The sequence below is a fragment of the Danio rerio genome, chromosome 8, assembly GCF_052040795.2.
Source record: "Danio rerio strain M-AB ecotype USA chromosome 8, GRCz13ab, whole genome shotgun sequence".
NCBI classification, from domain to species: domain Eukaryota; kingdom Metazoa; phylum Chordata; class Actinopteri; order Cypriniformes; family Danionidae; genus Danio; species Danio rerio.
In genome coordinates this window covers 57,056,867-57,077,500 of record NC_141028.1, presented here as the reverse complement: position 1 = coordinate 57,077,500, position 20,634 = coordinate 57,056,867, and the positions used below count along the sequence as shown (strand labels likewise).

At 35.3% G+C, this 20,634-nt stretch overlaps 1 protein-coding gene and 3 long non-coding RNA genes across 8 annotated transcripts in view; 3 read left to right on the top strand and 1 right to left on the bottom strand.

Annotated features, from left to right (window-relative positions):
• LOC148679673 (uncharacterized) overlaps window positions 1-20,634 on the bottom strand; it is a 140,816-nt gene that overhangs the window by 13,708 nt on the left and 106,474 nt on the right. The window lies entirely within an intron of this gene.
• Window positions 1-20,634, top strand: part of frmd3 (FERM domain containing 3) — a 97,675-nt gene that overhangs the window by 38,355 nt on the left and 38,686 nt on the right. For all 5 annotated transcript variants that reach the window (XM_087265465.1, XM_087265467.1, XM_087265466.1 and 2 more), the window contains exons 4-9: window positions 504-582; window positions 6,671-6,768; window positions 7,044-7,167; window positions 11,888-11,975; window positions 12,123-12,211; window positions 14,672-14,735. In XM_087265465.1, the coding sequence (XP_087121591.1) occupies window positions 504-582; window positions 6,671-6,768; window positions 7,044-7,167; window positions 11,888-11,975; window positions 12,123-12,211; window positions 14,672-14,735 (542 nt within the window). The remainder of the gene's footprint in view (window positions 1-503; window positions 583-6,670; window positions 6,769-7,043; window positions 7,168-11,887; window positions 11,976-12,122; window positions 12,212-14,671; window positions 14,736-20,634) is intronic.
• The window catches only part of LOC147842882 (uncharacterized), a 797,275-nt gene that overhangs the window by 743,011 nt on the left and 33,630 nt on the right, over window positions 1-20,634 (top strand). The window lies entirely within an intron of this gene.
• Window positions 8,640-10,343, top strand: LOC147842883 (uncharacterized). Its single transcript, XR_015498577.1, has 3 exons — window positions 8,640-8,948; window positions 9,133-9,406; window positions 9,562-10,343. It is a non-coding gene; the product is annotated as an uncharacterized LOC147842883 (long non-coding RNA).

Genomic DNA, 20,634 nt, shown 5'->3' with positions numbered 1-20,634 from the left:
ACAGGTCACCAACCAAAACAAAACTAAAGATCAATGTAATATGATGTTGTGCCGGCTGGATTCCTTCTTTTAGGCTTACAACAATAGACTTTACCTTTGAAATGTCTTTTACTGAGAATAAATGCCTCTCATGTTCCCGAGATAGAAATAAAATGACTTTGTATAATTACTGTATAGAGAGCAAGTGGATGGACAAGTGACAGAGAGAAAGAGATCGTAGACCTTTTAGCCAGACGTTCTCTAAAGTGACGTCAACGAAATCAATCTCTCCCTCCGAGCTTTTAACTTCACCGACTCATTACGTTTATCTTCGAAGACTTCATTGCATCCTTCACCAGAGGGGTTTCCCTCATCTCGTGGATTAATATAATCATTTTAGCTCTCCTCATGCCCTCGGTTACACTTCTCTGCATAATCTGCATCACATTTACTGGCGTACGCTCAAGACTCTCTCTCTATCTCTCTCTCTGGGTGTTTGATTGCTGATGTTGTGCTGTTTTCAGGTCAGCAGCCGTACACCATGTGCTTCAGGGTGAAGTTCTACCCTCAGGAGCCCATCAAGATCAAGGAAGAGCTGACAAGGTAACCGTTCTCTGATCTAATGCTCAAATGCTGTTAGAATAACATTAAGCGGCTCCGGCCGATTCCAGTGTAAACAGCTCTGAATTGCTGGAGTCAAGTGTGCGAGACGGAGGATGCTCTGGAAGAGATTTGCATTTTAAAAAAACGCCTCCTGGGCAGATTGTTCCAGTTTCATTTGGAAAGAGCATGTTTACTTTGCAGCCGAAGCCAGAGCGCCTGATCTGCGGCGGCTTTCATGTCAGAGTAACCAGTGTGATCTTATTATAGTGAATATCTCGAACCTGTCAAACAACATGTACCAGGTCTCATTTCGCTCCAAAAATAAAACAAAAATTCTACAAAATTGTACAAAAATGTATGGTAACACTTTAGTTTGTCACAATTCACATTTGCTTAAGATTTATTCATTAATTTTCTTTTCAGCTTATTCCATTTATTAATTTTTTTTTTAAGATTTATTTTTGGCCTTTTTGCCTTTATTAGATAGGACAGTATCAGGACAGGAAGCAAAGTGGGACAGAGAGAGAGGGGGTAGGGAAAAGTCTTCAAGCCAGGATTCGAACTCACGACGCCCTGACGTGCTATTGCACCATATGTCAGCGCGCTAACCACTAGGCTAGTGCGCCGACAGCTTATTAACCCGTGGTCGCCACAGCGGAATGACCGATGTTGACCATGATGACAAGGTTCGGTACGGTTTCAGAAAGCAGGTCAATCTGTGCATTTGAACACACTATTGGTTGGGTTTATGGAAAATGTAGGATGGGTCAATCAGTCAATCAACAGCAGCCTCTCGTGGATTGAACAGCAGGCGTGAATGGCACTTGCAAGAGAAATTTGAGATCTCAAAAAGCGTACACAGTGGCCTCTGGTGGATTCGCAAAAACTGCAAAAAAACGTTCCTCCTGGGACAAATTTGGTGCTCTCCGGAAATGTATATAGGGGTACGTTTTCAGAATGAGCCTGGGTTGCATCAAAAAAACCTCCAAATCATCCAAAATACATTCGAGTTCTTATTACTTTTCGTATACTTGAGTAATAATGATTACCGTGTGTAATAGAGGCCAGCTAGTTAAGTGCTGTGCAGGTAAACCTCACTTCTCTAACCTCTAAAGGTGCTCTAGCAACAGACGCTAGAGGCCATGGTCTTTAGCCTCCTTGGTTGAGCAACCGACTCCCATGCGGTAGTTCGTTTGTTCAATACCAGCTTGGAGCAGGTTGGGTTGCGTAGCACCGGTGGGGTTACACATGAACTTTTTAAATTAGGGAAGACATTCCATGTTTTTAAATAGAATTTGATGAAGAAGTCTTTTCGTTTCATCAGTTTGGACATCCTTGTTTTTCCATAAATGAATATTAAGCATGTTTACCCCTCAATTTTATGTTAATAGGATTTTTTTCCCATCAAATGGAACCAAAAATAATCTAAAAAGGCTGTCAGTGTCAGTGTGTGTCACGTGTTTTCTCTAACATTATCACAGAGCAACATTCCTAAAGCAGGCTTTGATTCCATCTCACTGATTCCTTCCAAATACACACACACACACACACGCACACACACACACACACACACACACACACACACACACACACACACACACACACACAGACTGTCAGTGTGACTAACTCATTACTGCTGCTCTCGCAACATGGGGCTCAATGCGTGGACCATCTGAACTGTGAAGATAAATGTATTTGTCTTTCTGGATCTTGCATGCTTTCTCTGCCCTGGAAGACCAGAATGTTCCTGTGGCCAGAGCCGCCAGACGAAGCCTGAGTGTGTGTGTGAGTGTATTGAAGAGCGCAGGTTGCCTGAGTTTAAATGGTTACATCCTGTGAAAGAGGAAGAAAGGAGTTTGAGATGGAGGTGCATTAATGTTCCTGAACCAAGGCTTTCTCTGTTAAAAGCTTGGTTTGACATGGAAAACATCTATATATTTTTCCCCTACCTCGCTCTCTCTCTTTTTCCTCTTTAATATTTAATATAAAGAATGCATTTGAGTGCAGTGGGTTAGGAAGAGGAAGAATGGAGAAAATGGAAACTACTTAATAGCAGACACACGTGTCTAGCTAATGCATTACAGTCTCGTTCTATAAACTGCAGAAATCAAAATCAAGCATTCTTGCTGTGAACAGTTTATCAGTGTTTATTATTCTAGTGGAACATGGTCAGTAATTTAATATTAGTCAGATCTTATTTGGATACTTACAGTGTTTAAAAAGCACAAGAAAACATGGACCTTTTCCCCCTCCTAAACATAATGTTTAGGAATATGATAAATGTGCGCTTTTCATAATGGGTTCCTTTAATCAGGAAGATCCTAATGCAAATGTGAGATATTAATGCCTTACACTCTTAAAAGAACTCACTTTAAGGGCCTTTTGAAGGTGGTAGGTCACTCACAAGGATGCTCACTTATGAGGGATTTTTAGGGATTTCTTCATTACTGATTATGTTCACCTGTGCCTTATTTGGTCCTTGTTAAAGTGAACCCATTGCTGCATATGATGATCATTAATTAATATCAAACTAATGAAAAATATTTGTTTGATGTTTTTCGCATTATATTTCATCTGCAGCAACAATAGCCCCTTTCACACATACAGACCCGGAAAGGTTGTATGTGTGAACAGGTCCTTTTTGAAAACACCGGTAAATTCGTACTGGCTATTTTCCGGAAAGAGAAGTTGTAACATTACCGGCAATTTGCCGGAATGCTGCGCTGTGTGAATGCAGAAGGAAGATTACCATAATAAGCGCGTGCACGTCTAGAACGTGCTGACGTGAGACGTCTGCTTTAGCCAATCACAACAGTCAGACGCATTTACGTCCGCGCGGTTTGTGAGAATAAGAGCCTTTGAATATTTTTCCAGACACATTTAGCTGCTAGAAGTTAATCAGATCACGTTTATATGTTCTTCTTAATGCCAACTGTGTAAATAATCATCGATGAGATGCTTATGATAAGCCGTTGTTTGTTTACGTTTGTGTGCCTGTGAAACAGCCTGTGAGCGCCTGCACACGCACATATTATGAACATCTCGACATGCGAAAGTGATCCTGCGAAAGTTGTTCACAATATTGATCATCCACAGAGTTTGTAATTTAGTCAAATGTTTACAAATACAAGCGCAGCCGTTTAGAGCTCATTTGTGGTGAATGATGTCAGAATTTACCGGTATTTTGGAATGGATGTGTGAATGCTCTTTTCCGGAAAATTTCCGTAACGTCCTCGCCTGTGTGAACAGCGCTTTTTTTAATATACCGGTAAAGTCATTCCGGAAATTTTCCAGATATTTACCGGTATCACTGTGTGAAAGGGGCTAAAGTAAACTTGAATGGAGAAATGGAAAAAGCATAAAGTTGAAAGCAGAAACTTGTTTAGTTAGCATCACAGTCCCATTGTACAAACTACAGAAATCAAAATTAGCCTAAAGGGGGTCGCACACCAGATTAGCCACTCGGTGACATGTTGCGTTGTGCCACGCAGCGCCATGCATTTCAGAATTTTAAACATAGGTTTTTATCAGGGTACAAACACTGCGGCACCCAGCCACAACTCAGAACACTGTTCATATTTCTACCGTGCCACAAAACGCCATCTGAATAGTTTTATTTGAAAGAAAAATGCAAATGTACGCGTCTGGTGTGAGATACTTATTACTGTCATGTGCACGCTGTGTTGTGGCGCCGAGTGGCGCATCCAGTTTACAACCTGCCTAGTATTCTTACTGTAGAACAAAATCAGTTTGTGTGATCTTGTTAATTAATAGAACTCTGTACATATTTGGATACTTTTAAAGTATACCTAGTTTTTTCTTAAACGTTAAGGAATATGAATAAAATTATCTAAACTGTTGCCTTCAGTCAGGAAGATCCAAATGCAAACATGATATACGTAGTAATACCCTACACTCTTAAAAGAACTCACTTTAGAGGTAGTAGGTCACAGGAATGCTCACTTATAAGGGATTTTCAGGGATGTTCTGTATCACCTGTACGTTATTTGGTAATCGTTAAAGTGAGGCATATGCATAACATTAAATATTAGTATACTATTACTACACTCCTTAAAGAATTCACTTTAAGGGCATCTTGAGGGATTATTCAATTTAAAATTTTAAAGCTCAACATGTGTCAAGACAAACTACTCTGAAGTTGACTATAACTTTGACAAATGACCATGAAATGAATAAGCACGATAATTAACAGTTTTGCCATGCGTCGCGCAGCTCTTTGCCTCTGTGTATTTAAATCCTTTAATGCACGGAAATCCGTTAATTATTCATTTCATGGTCATTTGACAAGTTATAGACAACTTAGAACTACAATACAATTTAATCTAATTACAATTAGCATGTAATTATGCAGTCATGTCGATTATTTCAGTGCTTCTCAACTGGTTTGGCCATGGGACCCACATTTTTACATGGTCATCAAGCCGCGACCCAAAATTTGAGGAACTATAATTTAGTTTTAGGAATTTTAATTTATTTGTGTTTATTTTTTAACATAAACAAGTAGTGACTTATAAATCATAAGAACATCTCCCAGACTTACAAATAAACACTATTTTATTGCTGTCATTTAACAAAATATATGAAATTATATAAATATTACAAAGTAAAAACGACAAATACTGTAAACAGTGGTTAGGGTAAGAAAAAGTTCAGTTTCCATGAACTAAACTGAAGTGTTAATAAAGCATTAACACTGATCCTGGTGAACAGAACAAACCAGCAAATTAAAGCTCTTCTGCTTTTGTGAGGGCTTTCTTGGCCTTTGCTACACGGTGAGCACAGTAAGATGCGCAGAATGCCTGTACTTGTTTTGAACATGAATATGTTCGGCACTTTTGTGATGCCCTCAGCTATTGGAGTCGTCTTTGAGAGCAGTCAACAGGTTTGTCCTTGCAAATGGGATGTCTGGTTTCTAAATGTCGGTTTAATTTAGAAGGCTTCATGCTTTCTTGTAAGAGCACCTCACTACATATGACACACTGAGGTTTTACGCTTATTTTGTCGTCAATATATGTAAATCCACACTTATTCAGGATTGTACTTGCGCTTCAACATATTTGTTGCTATAATTAAATGAAATTTCGCATGTTAAAAGGTACAGTTATCGCAGGCACATTCCAAAATAAAAGTCTGATATAAGCAAAATAAGTTAAGAATTAGACTTTTGTTGTTTTTTTTTGACCACACACTCCGCGACCCACTGAAAATGTTCGCGACCCACCAGTTGAGAAACACTAAATTATTTTACATTGTTTACATAAAAAAGTATTAGTACTAAATGGATTCTCTCTCTCTTTCATAAAAATGTACATTTGCATGAAGTAGTCAGAAATCCTTTCACTCCGTCGTTCTGCCATCCAACTTACTACGTTCTTATGATGTTTACAGTGTCCTTAATTAACAAATTGAACTAAATAAAATGCAAACAAGTTACATGTAAACAAATAAAAATAAAATAAGTGTGCTTTCTTAAAATGCTACATGTACGTTTTTGACTCTTCAAGAGCTTAAACAACTTAAAACTACAAAGCATTTTAATTTAATTAATAATACACTGCAAAAATGCTTTTCTTGCTTAGATTTTTTGTCTTGTTTCTAGTCTAAATATCTAAAATTTCTTATATCAAGAAGCATTTTTTAGACAATCAAAACATATTGCCTTGTTTTGAGAAATAATATGCCAATATTAAGTCAGTTTTTCCTTAAAACAAGCAAAATAATCTGCCAATGGGGTAAGCAAATTAATCTTGTTTTTTCTTTTGACGTAAGATTATTTTGCTTAGCCCATTGGCAGATTATTTTGCTTGTTTTAAGGAAAAACTGACTTAATATTGGCATAATATTTCTCAAAACAAGGCAATATGTTTTGCTTGTTTAGAAAATTCTTCTTGATTTAGGAATTTTTAGATATTTGGACTAGAAACAAGACAAAAAATCTAAGTAAGAAAGGCATTTTTTGCAGTGTAGCATCTGATAAAGCAATCATGTGGATTATTTTACATTTTTTACATAAAAAGTAGGCTAAAGTCTGCTCTCTCTCTAATTTTCTCTCTATTTTCTCTTTCAGGTATCTTCTGTATCTCCAGTTGAAGAGAGACGTGTATCACGGCAGGCTGTTGTGTCCATTCGCTGATGCTGCATATCTCGGAGCCTGCATCGTCCAAGGTACGACTGTAACCTAATCTACAGACACCCTTTACAACCAATCACACGTTTCATCACGTAACATCGTGTTCCTGAGACACTTTCGTCTGGAAGCTTTTAAACTAATGAACAGTCATATTTCAAAAACCTCTTTCCACATTTCCCTGCTCTCAGAGTGAAGGAGAGGGATTGTGACGAATATGAAGCTCATTTAGATTAGAAACCGATGAGAGTGTCTTGTTCTAGATATGCAGGAATATTAATGGTCATTTATAAGATGTGAATCTGGGTTTTAGCTGAGCTTGGAGATTATGACCCCGAAGAGCATCCTGCAGACTACATCAGCGACTTCAAGCTCTTCCCTAAACAATCGCTCAAGCTGGAGCGCAAGATCATGGAGATCCACCAGAACGAGCTGAGGTCAGAGACAAAACACAGTTTTTTAAGCTGACCCAATGAGGGGCCTTTAAATTATTTGCATGATATTTTTTGTGTTGTGGTGATTAAAAATATGGTATTTATCTTGAACTCACTTCCTTCTTTTTTTATGGCAAATAATTAACCCACAAAAAATATACACTACCTGACAGAAGTCTTGTCGTCAAAGTCTTGTCGCTGGGCCAGCCCAGTCACCAGATATGAACATTATTGAGCATGTCTGGGGTAAAATGAAGGCATTGAAGATGAATCCGAAGGTTCTTGAGCTCTGGGAGTCCTGCAAGAACGCTTTCGACTTTTGTGTTAGCAAAGTCAGACCTTACTGTCCTTATTAAATAATTCAAAATCAAGGCATGATCATATTTTATTTTGATAAAATAAGCATAATCTAGTGGCCTTTGCCATTCATATAAGCCACTTCTGATGTAATGTAATGTGTATTTATATAGCGCATTTATTGTGTATGGCCATACACCCAAAGCGCTTTACAATCATGAGGGGGGGTTTCTCCACACCCCCACCAGTGTGCAGCATCCACTTGGATGATGCGACGGCAGCCACAGGACAACGGCGCCAGTGCGCTCACCACACACCAGCTATTGGTGGAGTGGAGAGACAGTGATAGAGACAATTCAGTGGAAAGGGATGATTGGGAGGCCATGATCGTAAGGGCCGATAGTGGGACTTTGGCCAGGACACCGGGGTTACACCTCTGCTCTTTCACAAGAAGTGCCATGGGATTTTTAATGACCACAGAGAGTCAGGACCTCGGTTTAACGTCTCATCCGAAAGACGGCGCCCACTGACAGTGTAGTGTCCCCTTCACTTTTACTGGGGCATTAGGACTCACACAGACCACAGGTTGAGCGCCCCCTGCTGGCATCACTAACACAACTTCCAACAGCAACCTAGTGTTCCCTAGTGGTCTCCCATCCAGGTACTGACCAGGCTCAGCCCTGCTTAGCTTCAGTGAGTAACCGGTCTTGGGCTGCAGGTTGATATGGCTTGATACCAAATGATCAACTAGAAGTCAAGTTATTATTTGCTGTTCCTAAAACTTGCATAGGCGACAAGACTTTTGTCAGGTAGTGTATTAAGATTTAAGATAACTATATCAAGTGAAATTGTATGAAGTGGCCAGAAGTTATGTTTGACACACTTCCTTTACTCCACCGTACTTTCATCCATTTTATCACACCCTTATAATGTTTACAATCTTATTTTCTAAGTTGAAATAAATAAAACTAAATAAAACAAGTTGAATTTAAACTAAAAGAAAAGAAAAGTGCACTTTTTTTTAAATTTGATGTACATTTTTGACTTTTCAAAAGCATAAAAATACCATAATATGTTTGCAGATATTAAAGAAACAAGTCTGTCTTTGTTTTGGTCTGTGTAACTTCGACCACTGCCAGTTTACCTAATTATATTTCAGCACCCCATGTTACTTTGGTGGAAAACTGAGTATTTCATTACAGTCTTGCTTCAGGATGCTTCAGTATATAAACAGGGAGTACTCTGTTTGAGTTTGTAACACATTGCTTTAATAATGTGTACTCTCATTTAGACAAATGTGTTCAAACAACCAAAAAAGACCACCTTCTGTCTGCATCCTGAATTATTACTAAATTAGTCTTGGTGAAATCTGAACGCAGCTGTTCACAGGAAAGGTTATTTTAGTTAATTAAAAATTTTAATGTTAAAGGTGACCTATTATGCCCCTTTGTTGTAAAATGTGTGTCATGTAATAAAAGTAAAATGATGTAAAATAAGACTCTGATGAGCCTAGAGCAAGAATGGGCAAACTCGGTCCTGGAGGGCCGGTGTCCTGCACAGTTTAGCTCCAACTCTAATCCAACACACCTACTTATAGATTTCTAGTAATCTTGAAGACACTGATTAGCTTGTTCAGGTGTGTTTGATTAATGTTGGAGCTAAACTATGCAGGACACTGGCCCTCCAGGATCGAGTTTGCCCACCCCTGGCCTAGAGTGTGAATGTGAAGTTGCAGCTTAAAATAACAAACAAATAGTGTTCTATAACTCCTTGAAACTGCTTCTTTAAGAATTTGATCCTACATTGTAAAACCCAAAAAGTTACGGTAAGTGAAACCTTGAGGAAACCGATTGCAACTAATGCTAAGCTAATCCTAATGAGCACTGTGAACTTAATCCATTCGAGTAAACAAAGCAATTTGAGCACAGTAAAACCCGATAAATCAGTGGTCACCAAACTTGTTCCTGGAGGGCCGGTGTCCTGCAGATTTTAGCTCCAACCCTAATCAAACACACATGAACAAGCTAATCAAGGTCTTACTAGGTATACTTGAATCATCCGGGCAGGTATGTTGAGGCAAGTTGGAGCTAAACCCTGCAGGGACACCGGCCCTCCAGGACTGAGATTGGTGACCCCTGCGATAAATGAAGAGAACTCAAACCAACTGAGTACTGTAAAACCCAATAAGTTAAGGCAACTTAAACCATTTGAGGAAACGGATTGCTACAAACCATTTGAGTTAAAAACTAATCTATATGAATACTGTGAACTTACTCTATTTAAGCGGAAGTAATAAGGTATTTAATTAACTCATTACCTTCAACACTGAGTTCAAAACTCCTTTCAAGTGAGTAGAATTAACTTTCAGTCAATTTTGAGTTAACTACACTCATTTTATTTGATAAAGCTCGCTGTTGTAGTTTACAGTGTAATTGTGTCATTTTGGTGCCTGTTGCTTTAAATTCAAAAGAGAACGGAGCTTCAAATGCCTATGTGTCAGCATAGTGGCAGATTCAAAAACAAGACTAACGTCCTATGCTTTCTGCAGACTGTTTTTATGAAGCGTGATAATAAAATGAATACGATTTTACCATTTGAAGGTGGTTATATTGACAGACTGATGGCACACAGCTGTGTTTAAACCCCTCATGAAACGGGTTTTTGCATAATAACTCCCCTAAAACTACTGTAGCGCTCAAATGTTTAAATGTGAAAAACATTTTCGTTAACTAAAATAAAATGAGACTAACAACAACAACAAAAAAATACTAATCAAAAAATCTTTTCAGAATTTATAAGCACTCATTCTGGGAATTTTTACATACAAAAATATAATATCTATATAAATCTAAAACAACGTTTCAGTTTTTTCTTTGTCTGCCAAAAAAAGTGAAATAGCCATGTTTAACTATATATTATTTTTAAAACAAAACTATTACAATTATAAATCATATATTTTCTAGCAAAGTTGCATTTGTGTGGTTTTGGGTTCAGTATCTGTTCAAACAATTGGTTCGCTGAAAATGTTTATTTAGATTTAAAGGGCACCTATTTTACCCTTTTTCAAGCTTTAAGATAAGTATTTTGTGTCTCCAGAATGTGTCTATGAGGTTTAGCTCTAAACACCCATCAGATTATTTATTAGACCTTTTAGATAATTAGAATTTACTACTTTGAACACACTGTATTTGTTGCCTGTGCCTTTAATGCTAGTTCTCCCCACCCACCATTCCCACATGCCTGTCAGAGTGTGCCTCAATCTCTGCCTCGGCTGTGTCAGATAAACAGCACAGTGACAGACATAAAGGAAGCAGATCTCCTGTAACGTTTGTGAGAAATAATACAGTAAGACTTCACCAATGATTATTTGATGTATTTGTTGTGAAGTTAATTCAAGCCTTTCTGCAACGATGAGTCACACACAGTGTCATTACAAGCGCACACACACAGCGGACATGCATGTGCATTTAACACGTGTGTTTTTGCACAGCAAATGTGAAAGGATACAGGTTAATATCCATGGCTGTATGAATACCCGTTATGTTAATGTTAATGTCCACAAATCAGGAATGAAGTGTCTTCTTTAATAAATGTACTGACATACAGCTGAGGTGATAAAGACCGTAAAATCACTGTAATTCATTACAAACGTGCACTGTTTTAAACACATTTTAAACTTGTAAAACTTATTCTTGATCACATTTGATGATGATTGATGATCACAGAGTGCTGAACAGATCTCCCGGTTGCTTTGCACACTAATGTCTTGTTGATATGATTGTGCGCATTACTACGGAGATATGTTAATACACAGCTGTCAATCAATTCGGCGGGCTGAAAAAACGCATTCCTACATCATGTTGTGGTCGGCCTCAACATGGGAGGAATTTGCATCCTATTTTAACGTCAGAAAATTAATAAAAAGAGGCTTATCGTGTTTATATCACCCCAATATGACTGTGGACACACTATACCTGCACACAGTTCTGTCTAAACAGCTTACAAAAGAAGATTTTATTCATAGGTGCCCTTTAATGTAAACTGTGCAAACACTAATCTTTACTTTGGCGGACACTAGAAGTAAAAACTAATTATAAAAATGTTCATAAAATAAAAACTAAACAAAAATTAGCAAAACCAATGATGAAACAAAGCTAAATTTAAATTTAAGCACATTTTAAAAACAGTTTTGAAATAAAAGCTCATTATAAAATGCAAAACTATAGTAACTTTGATCGCATATGATCATGTAAATACCAGGTGGAAACCGAAATATGTCTTAAACGACAACTTATGCTAAACGAAAACCAATTCAAGCCTGAATTGGTTTTTCAATTTTAGTTTAAATGTAATTTCTAAATTTGTATGGAATATTAATCACTTTATGTAGTCAGTCTTCAATTGTTACATTGTTTTGTTTGTGTAGAGGTCAGTGTCCTTCCCTCGCAGAGTTAAACCTTCTCCAGAGGGCTCACACACTGGACACGTATGGAGTGGATCCACACCCCTGCAAGGTACTGACTCCATGAAGACATGAAGACAAAAAACATACCATTCATACAAGTTGTTGAACTTCTGAATACATTTTAATTATGTTATATATACTACTTTTCTCAGAGGTTAAACTAATATAAAACTCATGTTTCATTAATCCTTTTCAGGATTTTACAGGATCCACAGCCTTCTTGGGATTCACTGCAAGAGGGTTTGTGGTTTTCCAAGGAAATAAGAGGATCCACCTTTTAAAATGGTAACTTATTTAAAAAAAAACTTTGAACTTCATTCTTCCTCATTTCAAATATTCTTCCTCATTTCCCATCCTACTCGGTGTATTTTGTTTGGGTTTATTAAATAATTTCAAGGAAGCTTTACAGGCCAATATATGCACATATTTTTATACACATTAGTGTGAAAAAGTGTTTGCCCCCTTACTTATTTAGATTTTTTTACATGTTTGTCACACTTTAATGTTTTGATCATCAAACAAATTTAAACAGTCAAAGATAACACAAGTAACAGGGTTTCTGCAGGGTCTTAAAAAGTCTTAAATCTCAAAATCCAAATTTCAGGCCTTAAAAAGTGTTAAATTTACTGAAATATTGTGTTGTAGGTCTTAAAACAGGTCTTAATTTTCCTGTTCATGGATTGCCACCTAATCTGGTCAAAACCCATATAATCATAAACAATCATCTCAATAAAACTGTAAACTTTTCATTTAAAAAGGGAACTTTTAACTTTATTTATCATAATGGTTTAATAGTTTTCCTTACAATAACATTCGTTTAGAAGTTCTCCATGTATTTACTGCTGAGGACACTGATCTGGACTGATTTTTTGTGCATACATTTAGTTTATTATAGTTTTTAAAACTTTTAATTCATTTGTTCATTTTTATTTTATTTTAAAGTTACTATGTTGTTTAAAAAAAGGTGTATAGATACAACTAGAACTTGCTTGTTTTATGCCATATTTAAAATATTTTGATAAATTTAATTTACAGTATTTTTTATATTAATGAATTATTGTATTATTAAATGTATTAAATTGTATTTGTTTTAATAGTGCACATAAAAATCTTTTCCATCTGGGCCATTTAAAATGTCTTAGTCTTCAGCCCTTTATGGGTCTAAAAGAAGTCCATTCATAATGGTCTTAAAAATGTCTTAAAAAGTCTTACATTTAACTCGGTGAAACCTGCAGAAACCCTGAAGTAAACACATCATGCAGTTTTAGAATGTAAGAAGTTAAACAATTAGGCATGCTACGGCAACTCAATTGGATTCAGGTCAGGACTTGGACTACACCACTCCAATGTCCTTATTTTGTTTTTATTCTGCAATTCAGAAGTGAACTTGCTGGCATGCTTTTGGATCATTGTTCTGCTGCAGAACCCGTTTGCTTCTGCTCGAGGTCACTATCAGATATTATTTTGGTAAACAGCAGAATTGATGGTTACATTTATCACAGCAAGTCTCTCAGGCCCTGAAGCAGCAAAACAGCCCCAAACCATCACACTACCAACACCATAGTTTACTGTTTGTACGAGGATCTTTTTCTGAAATGCGGTGTTACTTTTACGCCACACTAAATGGGACACACCCCTTCAAAAAAGTTTAACGTTGGGGTCGTCAAGATATTTTCAAAAACCATTTTTTGAAACTGTTTTTGCCCAGTCTCTCTCTTATGGTGAAGTCATGAACACTTGCTTTAACTAAAGTAAGTGAGGCCTGCAGTTTTTTGGATGTTGTTGTGGGTCTTTTGTTACCTCTTGGATGAGCTGTTGCTGTGGTCTTGGGCTAGTTTTGGTCAGTCTGCCACTCATGGGATGGTTCTCCACTGTTCCATGTTTTTTCCATTTGTAGATTATAGCTCTCACTGTGGTTCACTGCAGTCCCAAAGCTTAAGAAACGGCTTTATAACCTTTTCCAGACTGGTAGATCTTAATTATTTTCTTTCTTTTGTTTTTGAATTTCTTTGGCTCTTGGCATGAGGTCTAGCTTTTGAGGATCTTTTGGTCTACTTCAATTTGTCAGACAGGTTTTGTTTAAGTGATTTTTGTTTTTAATTGACAGGTTTGGCGGTAATTAAACCTGGGTGTGGCTAGAGAAATGTTTTAAGAGGCAAACACTTTTTCACACTGGGCTGTGTTGTTTTGCCTTGATAATAGAAATCTTCATTTCAAAACAGCATGATGTGTTCACTTTTTTTGACTAATATTTAAATTTCTTTGACGATCTGAAACATTAAAGTGAGACAAACATGCAAAACAAATTCAGTAAGGGGGCAAACTCTTTTTCACACTACTGTCTATTGCACGGCCCTACTATAAACAAATCAGGCATAACTCTAGAGACAAGGCTGGATGGCACGAGCCGTGCAAGTGCGACTAGAATCTGTTTTAGCTGTAAATCAGTCTGTGAGCTTGTAAACAAACCTGTTTCTTGGCGGACCGTTTAAAGCTGTGAATCACAGCTGTTATGTAAGGCCAGTCGATCAGATGCAGTTTTCATCAGCAGATCTCCGAGCGTCTGATCTGTGACTTGAGCTTTTGTGCAGTTGTTAACAGCGGCCCACAGTCAACAAGCAGATGAATGAACACAAGGCCAGACGTCTGAAGAGTTTTTCCTCTCTCATATCACTGCTCATGAAGACAGTTTCACAAGGAAAGCTTGAATGCTAATATTTGACTCGCGATGTCTCACTCTTGCAGGGCAGATGTCAGCAAATTCAAGTTTGAAGGAAAAACCTTCTATGTGATTGGAGTACAGAGAGAGGTAGGTAGATATACACTGCCTTTTTTTGGACAAATCTCACCCATTTTTACACATTTATAACTCGACTTAAAATCATTCTAATTTTGTAAAGACACTCAAAAAAAAGATGTTTGCTGTTTGTTCAAACTACTTATTTAAAATAAGTTGAAACAACACACTTCTTGAGTTTTTTTTTGACAACTTAATTGTTTTACGTTCAATCAACTTTAATTTGTAAAAACAAGTCGTTTAACTTAATTCCTTCACACAAAATGAATTGCGCGAAACCCATTTTTTTAGCAATCCAGTGCTCAGCATAAATGTGCATGCCTCATTTTGAAAATGTATGTTTTTATCTGTTTCACAATGAATAAAATCAATATACACTCACCGGCCACTTTATTAGGTACACCTGTTCTACTGGCAGCAACTCAATGCATTTAGACATGATGACATGATCAAGAAGATCTGCTGCAGTTCAAACTGAGCATCAGAATGGAGAAGAAAGGTGATTTAAGTGACTTTGAACTTGACATGGTTGTTGGTTTCCGACGGGCTGGTCTTTGTATTTCAGAAATACAGAAAACATTCGGATGGTAGGGTCAGAATTTGACCACAGTGTACCCATCTACTGATGGCTAAAGTGTGAATAATCTCAGATTGGTTTCTTGAACATGAAAATGAGTTTACTGTCCTCAAATGGCCTCCACAGTCACCAGAACTCAGTCCAATAGACCACCTTTGAACTGTGGTGGAACAGGAGACAAATCTGCAGCAACTGTGTGATGCTATAATGTCAGTATAAAGCAAAATCTCCAAAGAATATTTCAATACCTTATTGAATCTATGCCACGATAGATTAAAGCAGTTCTGAAGGCAAAAGGGGGTTCAACCTGATACTATTAAGGTGTACCTAATAAAGTGGCCAGTGAGTGCATTTCTGTAGGATGCTTTACAATAATCAGACCAGGAAATGTTTTTCCAATCTTCTATTGTCCAATTTTTATGAGCCTGTGTGAACAGGAGAGACATGTGGTGTGGTCTTCTGCTGCTGTAGCCCATCCAGCTTCTTCTGCATACCTTGGTTGTAACACGTGGTTATTTGAGTTACTGTTGCCTTTCTATCAGCTGGATTCAGTCTGGCCATTCTCCTCTGACCTCTGGCATCAACAAGACATTCGCGCCCACAGAACTGCCGCTCACTGGATATTTTTTCTTTTTCGGACCATTCTCTGTAAACCCTAGAGATGGTTGTGCGTGAAAATTCCAGTAGATCAACAGTTTCTGAAATACTCAGACCAGCCCGTCTGGTACCAAAAACCATGTCACGTTCAAAGCCACTTAAATCACCTTTCTTCCCCATTCTGATGCTCGGTTTGATCTGCAGCAGATCGTCTTGACAATGTCTACATGCCTAAATGCATTAAGTTGCTGCCTTGTGATTGGCTGATTAAAAAAACTGCGTAAACAAACAGTTGGACAGGTGTACCTAATAAAGTGGCCGGTGAATGTATACTAATTTAAAAAAAGAGATCTGTACTCATTTATGCGTAGCACTGTATTTTATATTACATTTATTTGCATTCTTTGGTAATCTCATTCACATTGTTCTGTATATACATATGTTTAATAACATTCACGTGTCCCGATTCTTCTTTCTATGAGAGTAAATATCGGAAGATTCATTTACATATTTCTACAGATGAAGAATTTCCCACATATTTCAAACAGCATATTTCACATAGATGTCTGATAGTAGATCTGTAAAGAATGTTCACCTCATTTGGAAAAATTAGTGTATAAAAACATTTTAGTCTATGGAAATAACACTGACAGACAGAGTCGGTTCTAGGATTTCTAGGATAAGTCATTATAATACTTAAAAATAGGAACTTTAGCTTCTTGTTGATACAAAAGTTATGTTTGCAACACTCTGTAATGCTTTTCTCATATCATTTAATGTGATTTTTAAATATTGTATTGTCATTCTTGGTGTGAACAAGCCTTTTTTTCAGCTTCCTCTTCCTGTCATTCTGTTCGTGTGTCACGCTTTAAATCTTCTTTTACATGTGCTTCTGTCTTCTTTTCTTTGTGTGCTCTTTTCCATTGATGGTGAGTAAACATACATCATGGCCATTGATTATTATTCCAGACTTCCAGTACAGCTCCTCACCCACACATCTGTCCTGGTGTCAATAATACTTTAATTGTAGTGCCCACCATAGAGTATTCATAACATCTCCATGATCAACATTATCTGTTAGCACTGCATATTTACAATAACATCAAAATGATTATGTATTTCAGTGGATATTTTATATTGAAATGTTTTTCACATGCTGTTGTCTTGTATACATTAATGTGATATAATATTTCTTAATGTATTTATCAATCCTACTGTTTATTACACTATAATTAAATGTAATGTAATTTAATAAATTAAAATAAAATAAAATAAATAACCTAAATGATATTTTATTTTGTTTTTTGTTATTCATTCATTTATTCATTCATTTATTTTCCTTCGACTTAGTCTTATTTTTTTAGGGGTTGCCACAGTAGAATGAAGCGCCTTTATTTATTTTTGTTTTATTTTATTTTATTTAAATTTTTTTAATTTTATAAAAGGGTGGTTCATTTCGCTGTGGCAACCCCTGAGAAATAAGGGACTTAGTCAAAGAAAATTAAATTAAATTAAATTAAATTAAATTAAATTAAATTAAATTAAATTAAATTAAATTAAATTAAATTAAATTAAATTAAATTAAATTAAATTAAATTAAATTATTTAACGTACTTTAATTTAAAGTATTGTTGAAACATATGCAATAAATAAACATATGCAATAATATTTGCATTACAAATTAAAATAAAATAAAATAAAATTTATAAAGCCGACTAAAAGCCGACATTTAATTTAATTTTATTTTTAATGTTGTTGAAAAATATGTTATAAATATTTGTATTACATATTAAAATAAAATAAAACAAAATAAAGGCGGTTCATTATGCTGTGGCAACCCCTGATAAATAAGAGACTTAAAAAAATTTGATTATTTAATTTAATTTCATTTCATTTCATTTAAAATATTGTTGAAAAATATTAAATAAATATTTGTATTACATATTAAATTGTATTTAAAACTGTATTAATACTGTATGATTACTGTATTAATATGAATACTGTAATATTAAACTAACAGATTTTTAAAAATTTAAATAATAGTTCTCAAACGGGGGTCTTGAGCTTAATGAGTTTTTTATTATTTGAAATAAATTATTAAACTGCAAAATACGCATACAAATCAGCTAAAACAACTTAAGGAAAAGTTTTTGTAGTATCGAGGGTCTTACAATACCTGAATAAATAATTGATAAAAATATCAGACATCTCACTTTTAAAATTTTAGACTAAAAAAACGTTGCTTTCTTACTTGAAAACATATTTGTGTAAATAAAATATATATAAACAATTATTCAAATACAAAAAAAAGAACTTGATAAAAAAATGAAAATACACACACACACATTAGTTATGCAAATTGTATGGTGGGTATGAAACTAAAGTGTTGTTGGATGTCTGAACCTGTGATTGTTGAATTCTGTGCACATCATCGCCTGTCTGGGTCTCCAGCACCCATGCAAGCCTGAGACCTTCTGCATTGATATTGTATGTGTGAACAGGGAGAACCACTGTGTGTCTGTTCCTGTCTGCATGTTCACACACACTTGAGCAGTATGTGTGAGGGTGTGTGTGTGTGTTTACTTATTCTGGACATGTGACTGTGTTTCACGCACAAGCACACATCTGTCTGTGATATACACAGTTCTGCTCAGAAGTGTTGGAGAGCAGACTGTTCATGATCCTCAGAGGTTGAGCAATGGCTGACCTGTTCTGCTTCTCAGATCTTAACACACTGATATCTGTAATATTGCTCACTCTCTGGCATTTCAACATTCATAACAGTTGTGAAACCTCATATCACATTATTTTAAATTGCTCAAATGCATGAAAGGTCCTCTTTAGTCATTGTCCCTACTCACTAAACTCCCTATCCACTATACCTGAGATCCAGTTTCTACACTATCAGGAATAAAGGTACAGGAGTTGTCACTGAGGTAGTGCTTTTTTTTTGGTCAAATACATTTTAATGAAGATAAATATATTTAAAAGCAGATTTGCAATTTTACATATTTTGTCTATAAATTACATATGCAAAGAACTCGATAAAATTGGAAAGAAGAAAAGAAAGAAATCAACAACTTAACAACTTAACTCTAGTGTACTAGACTATGTGAGCTTGGACTGATTTGCCAACCAGCTTAACTCTAGTGAACTAGACTATGTGAACCTGGGCTACCTGCCAACCAACTTAACTCCAGTGAACTAGACTATCACTATCGCTATCATTTCAAACTAGTCACCAGAGCAATCAAATCTTTGATGTGTTCGGTTGTTTAGTGTCTTTTTAGATGTTAACAATGCTACTATTTTGAAAGGAAAATGGCCGCTGACCTTTGCCCTTTTGATTGATGTATCATTTGAACCAATAGTTGCTTCTAAGATGTGTCAATAGGCGTCAACATCCAAGGAGCGCATAGCTTGGGAACTGGTCCCGCCCTCGCTTTGACGGTCAATAGATCAAAACACTATATGTTGAGCCCTATATATATATATATGTATGTATATATATATGTATACACACATATACACATACTGTATGTCTACATGTATAAACAAAAATTGCATATATACACACACACATATATATATATATATATATATATATATATATATATATATATATATATATATATATATATATATATATATATATATACATATTTATATATATATATATATATATATATATATATATATATAAATATATATATATATATATATATATATATATATATATATATATGTGTGTGTGTGTGTGTGTATACATATATATATATATATGTATATACATATATATATATATATATATATATATATATATATATATATATATATATATATATATATATATATACCAATAATATTTACAGTGATATATATATATATATATATATATATATATATATATATATATATATATATATATATATATATATATATATACCAATAATATTTAAAGTGATATATATATATATATATATATATATATATATATATATATATATATATATATATAAATATATATATATATATGTATGTGCAATTTTTGTTTATACATGTAGACATACAGTATGTGTATATACTGTATAGTGAGTTTAAGTTATTCAATTTTCCTTCAATTAGTCAGCAAGTATTGACAGTGAATATGGATAAGGGATAGAATATCTCTAAGTGTAGCCTTTAATTAGAGCCCAAAAATATGACTGTACAATAAAGCATTTAAAAGTTACAGCCTTTTATGTGTCAATGGCCTAAAAGGGTAATTTGGATTCTCCAAGTGACCTTTTTGGGGAGCGCCCATACATTCATTTGGATAAACATGTATAAAACACTAATTTTCTAAGGTACTGTTATCAAAATAGAAAATTGGGATTTGTGAGTCTTTAAGCTTTGATCCAATTGTCTTTTCAAACTAATACCTCTTAATTATAGACTTCTGCAGACATTAATCAAGATAAAACCTTAAGGTGTTTTTTTTTTTTTTTTTTCAGTGTGTCTTCAGTTTAATTACTCAATACCAATAATATTAACAGGGATTCTGACTATTAAGGAATAAACCTAAAACCAAAACCATGCATATTTAAAAAATGGTTCAAAAATAGCATGCAATTTACTTTGGGTATGCATTTTTTAGGCATTTAAGCTAATTTTATTTACGTGCAGATAAAAGCAGATGTCACAATATCTGTTTATTTGTCAGTTTACTGAATGGTCTAATGTTGGTTTGCAATCCCA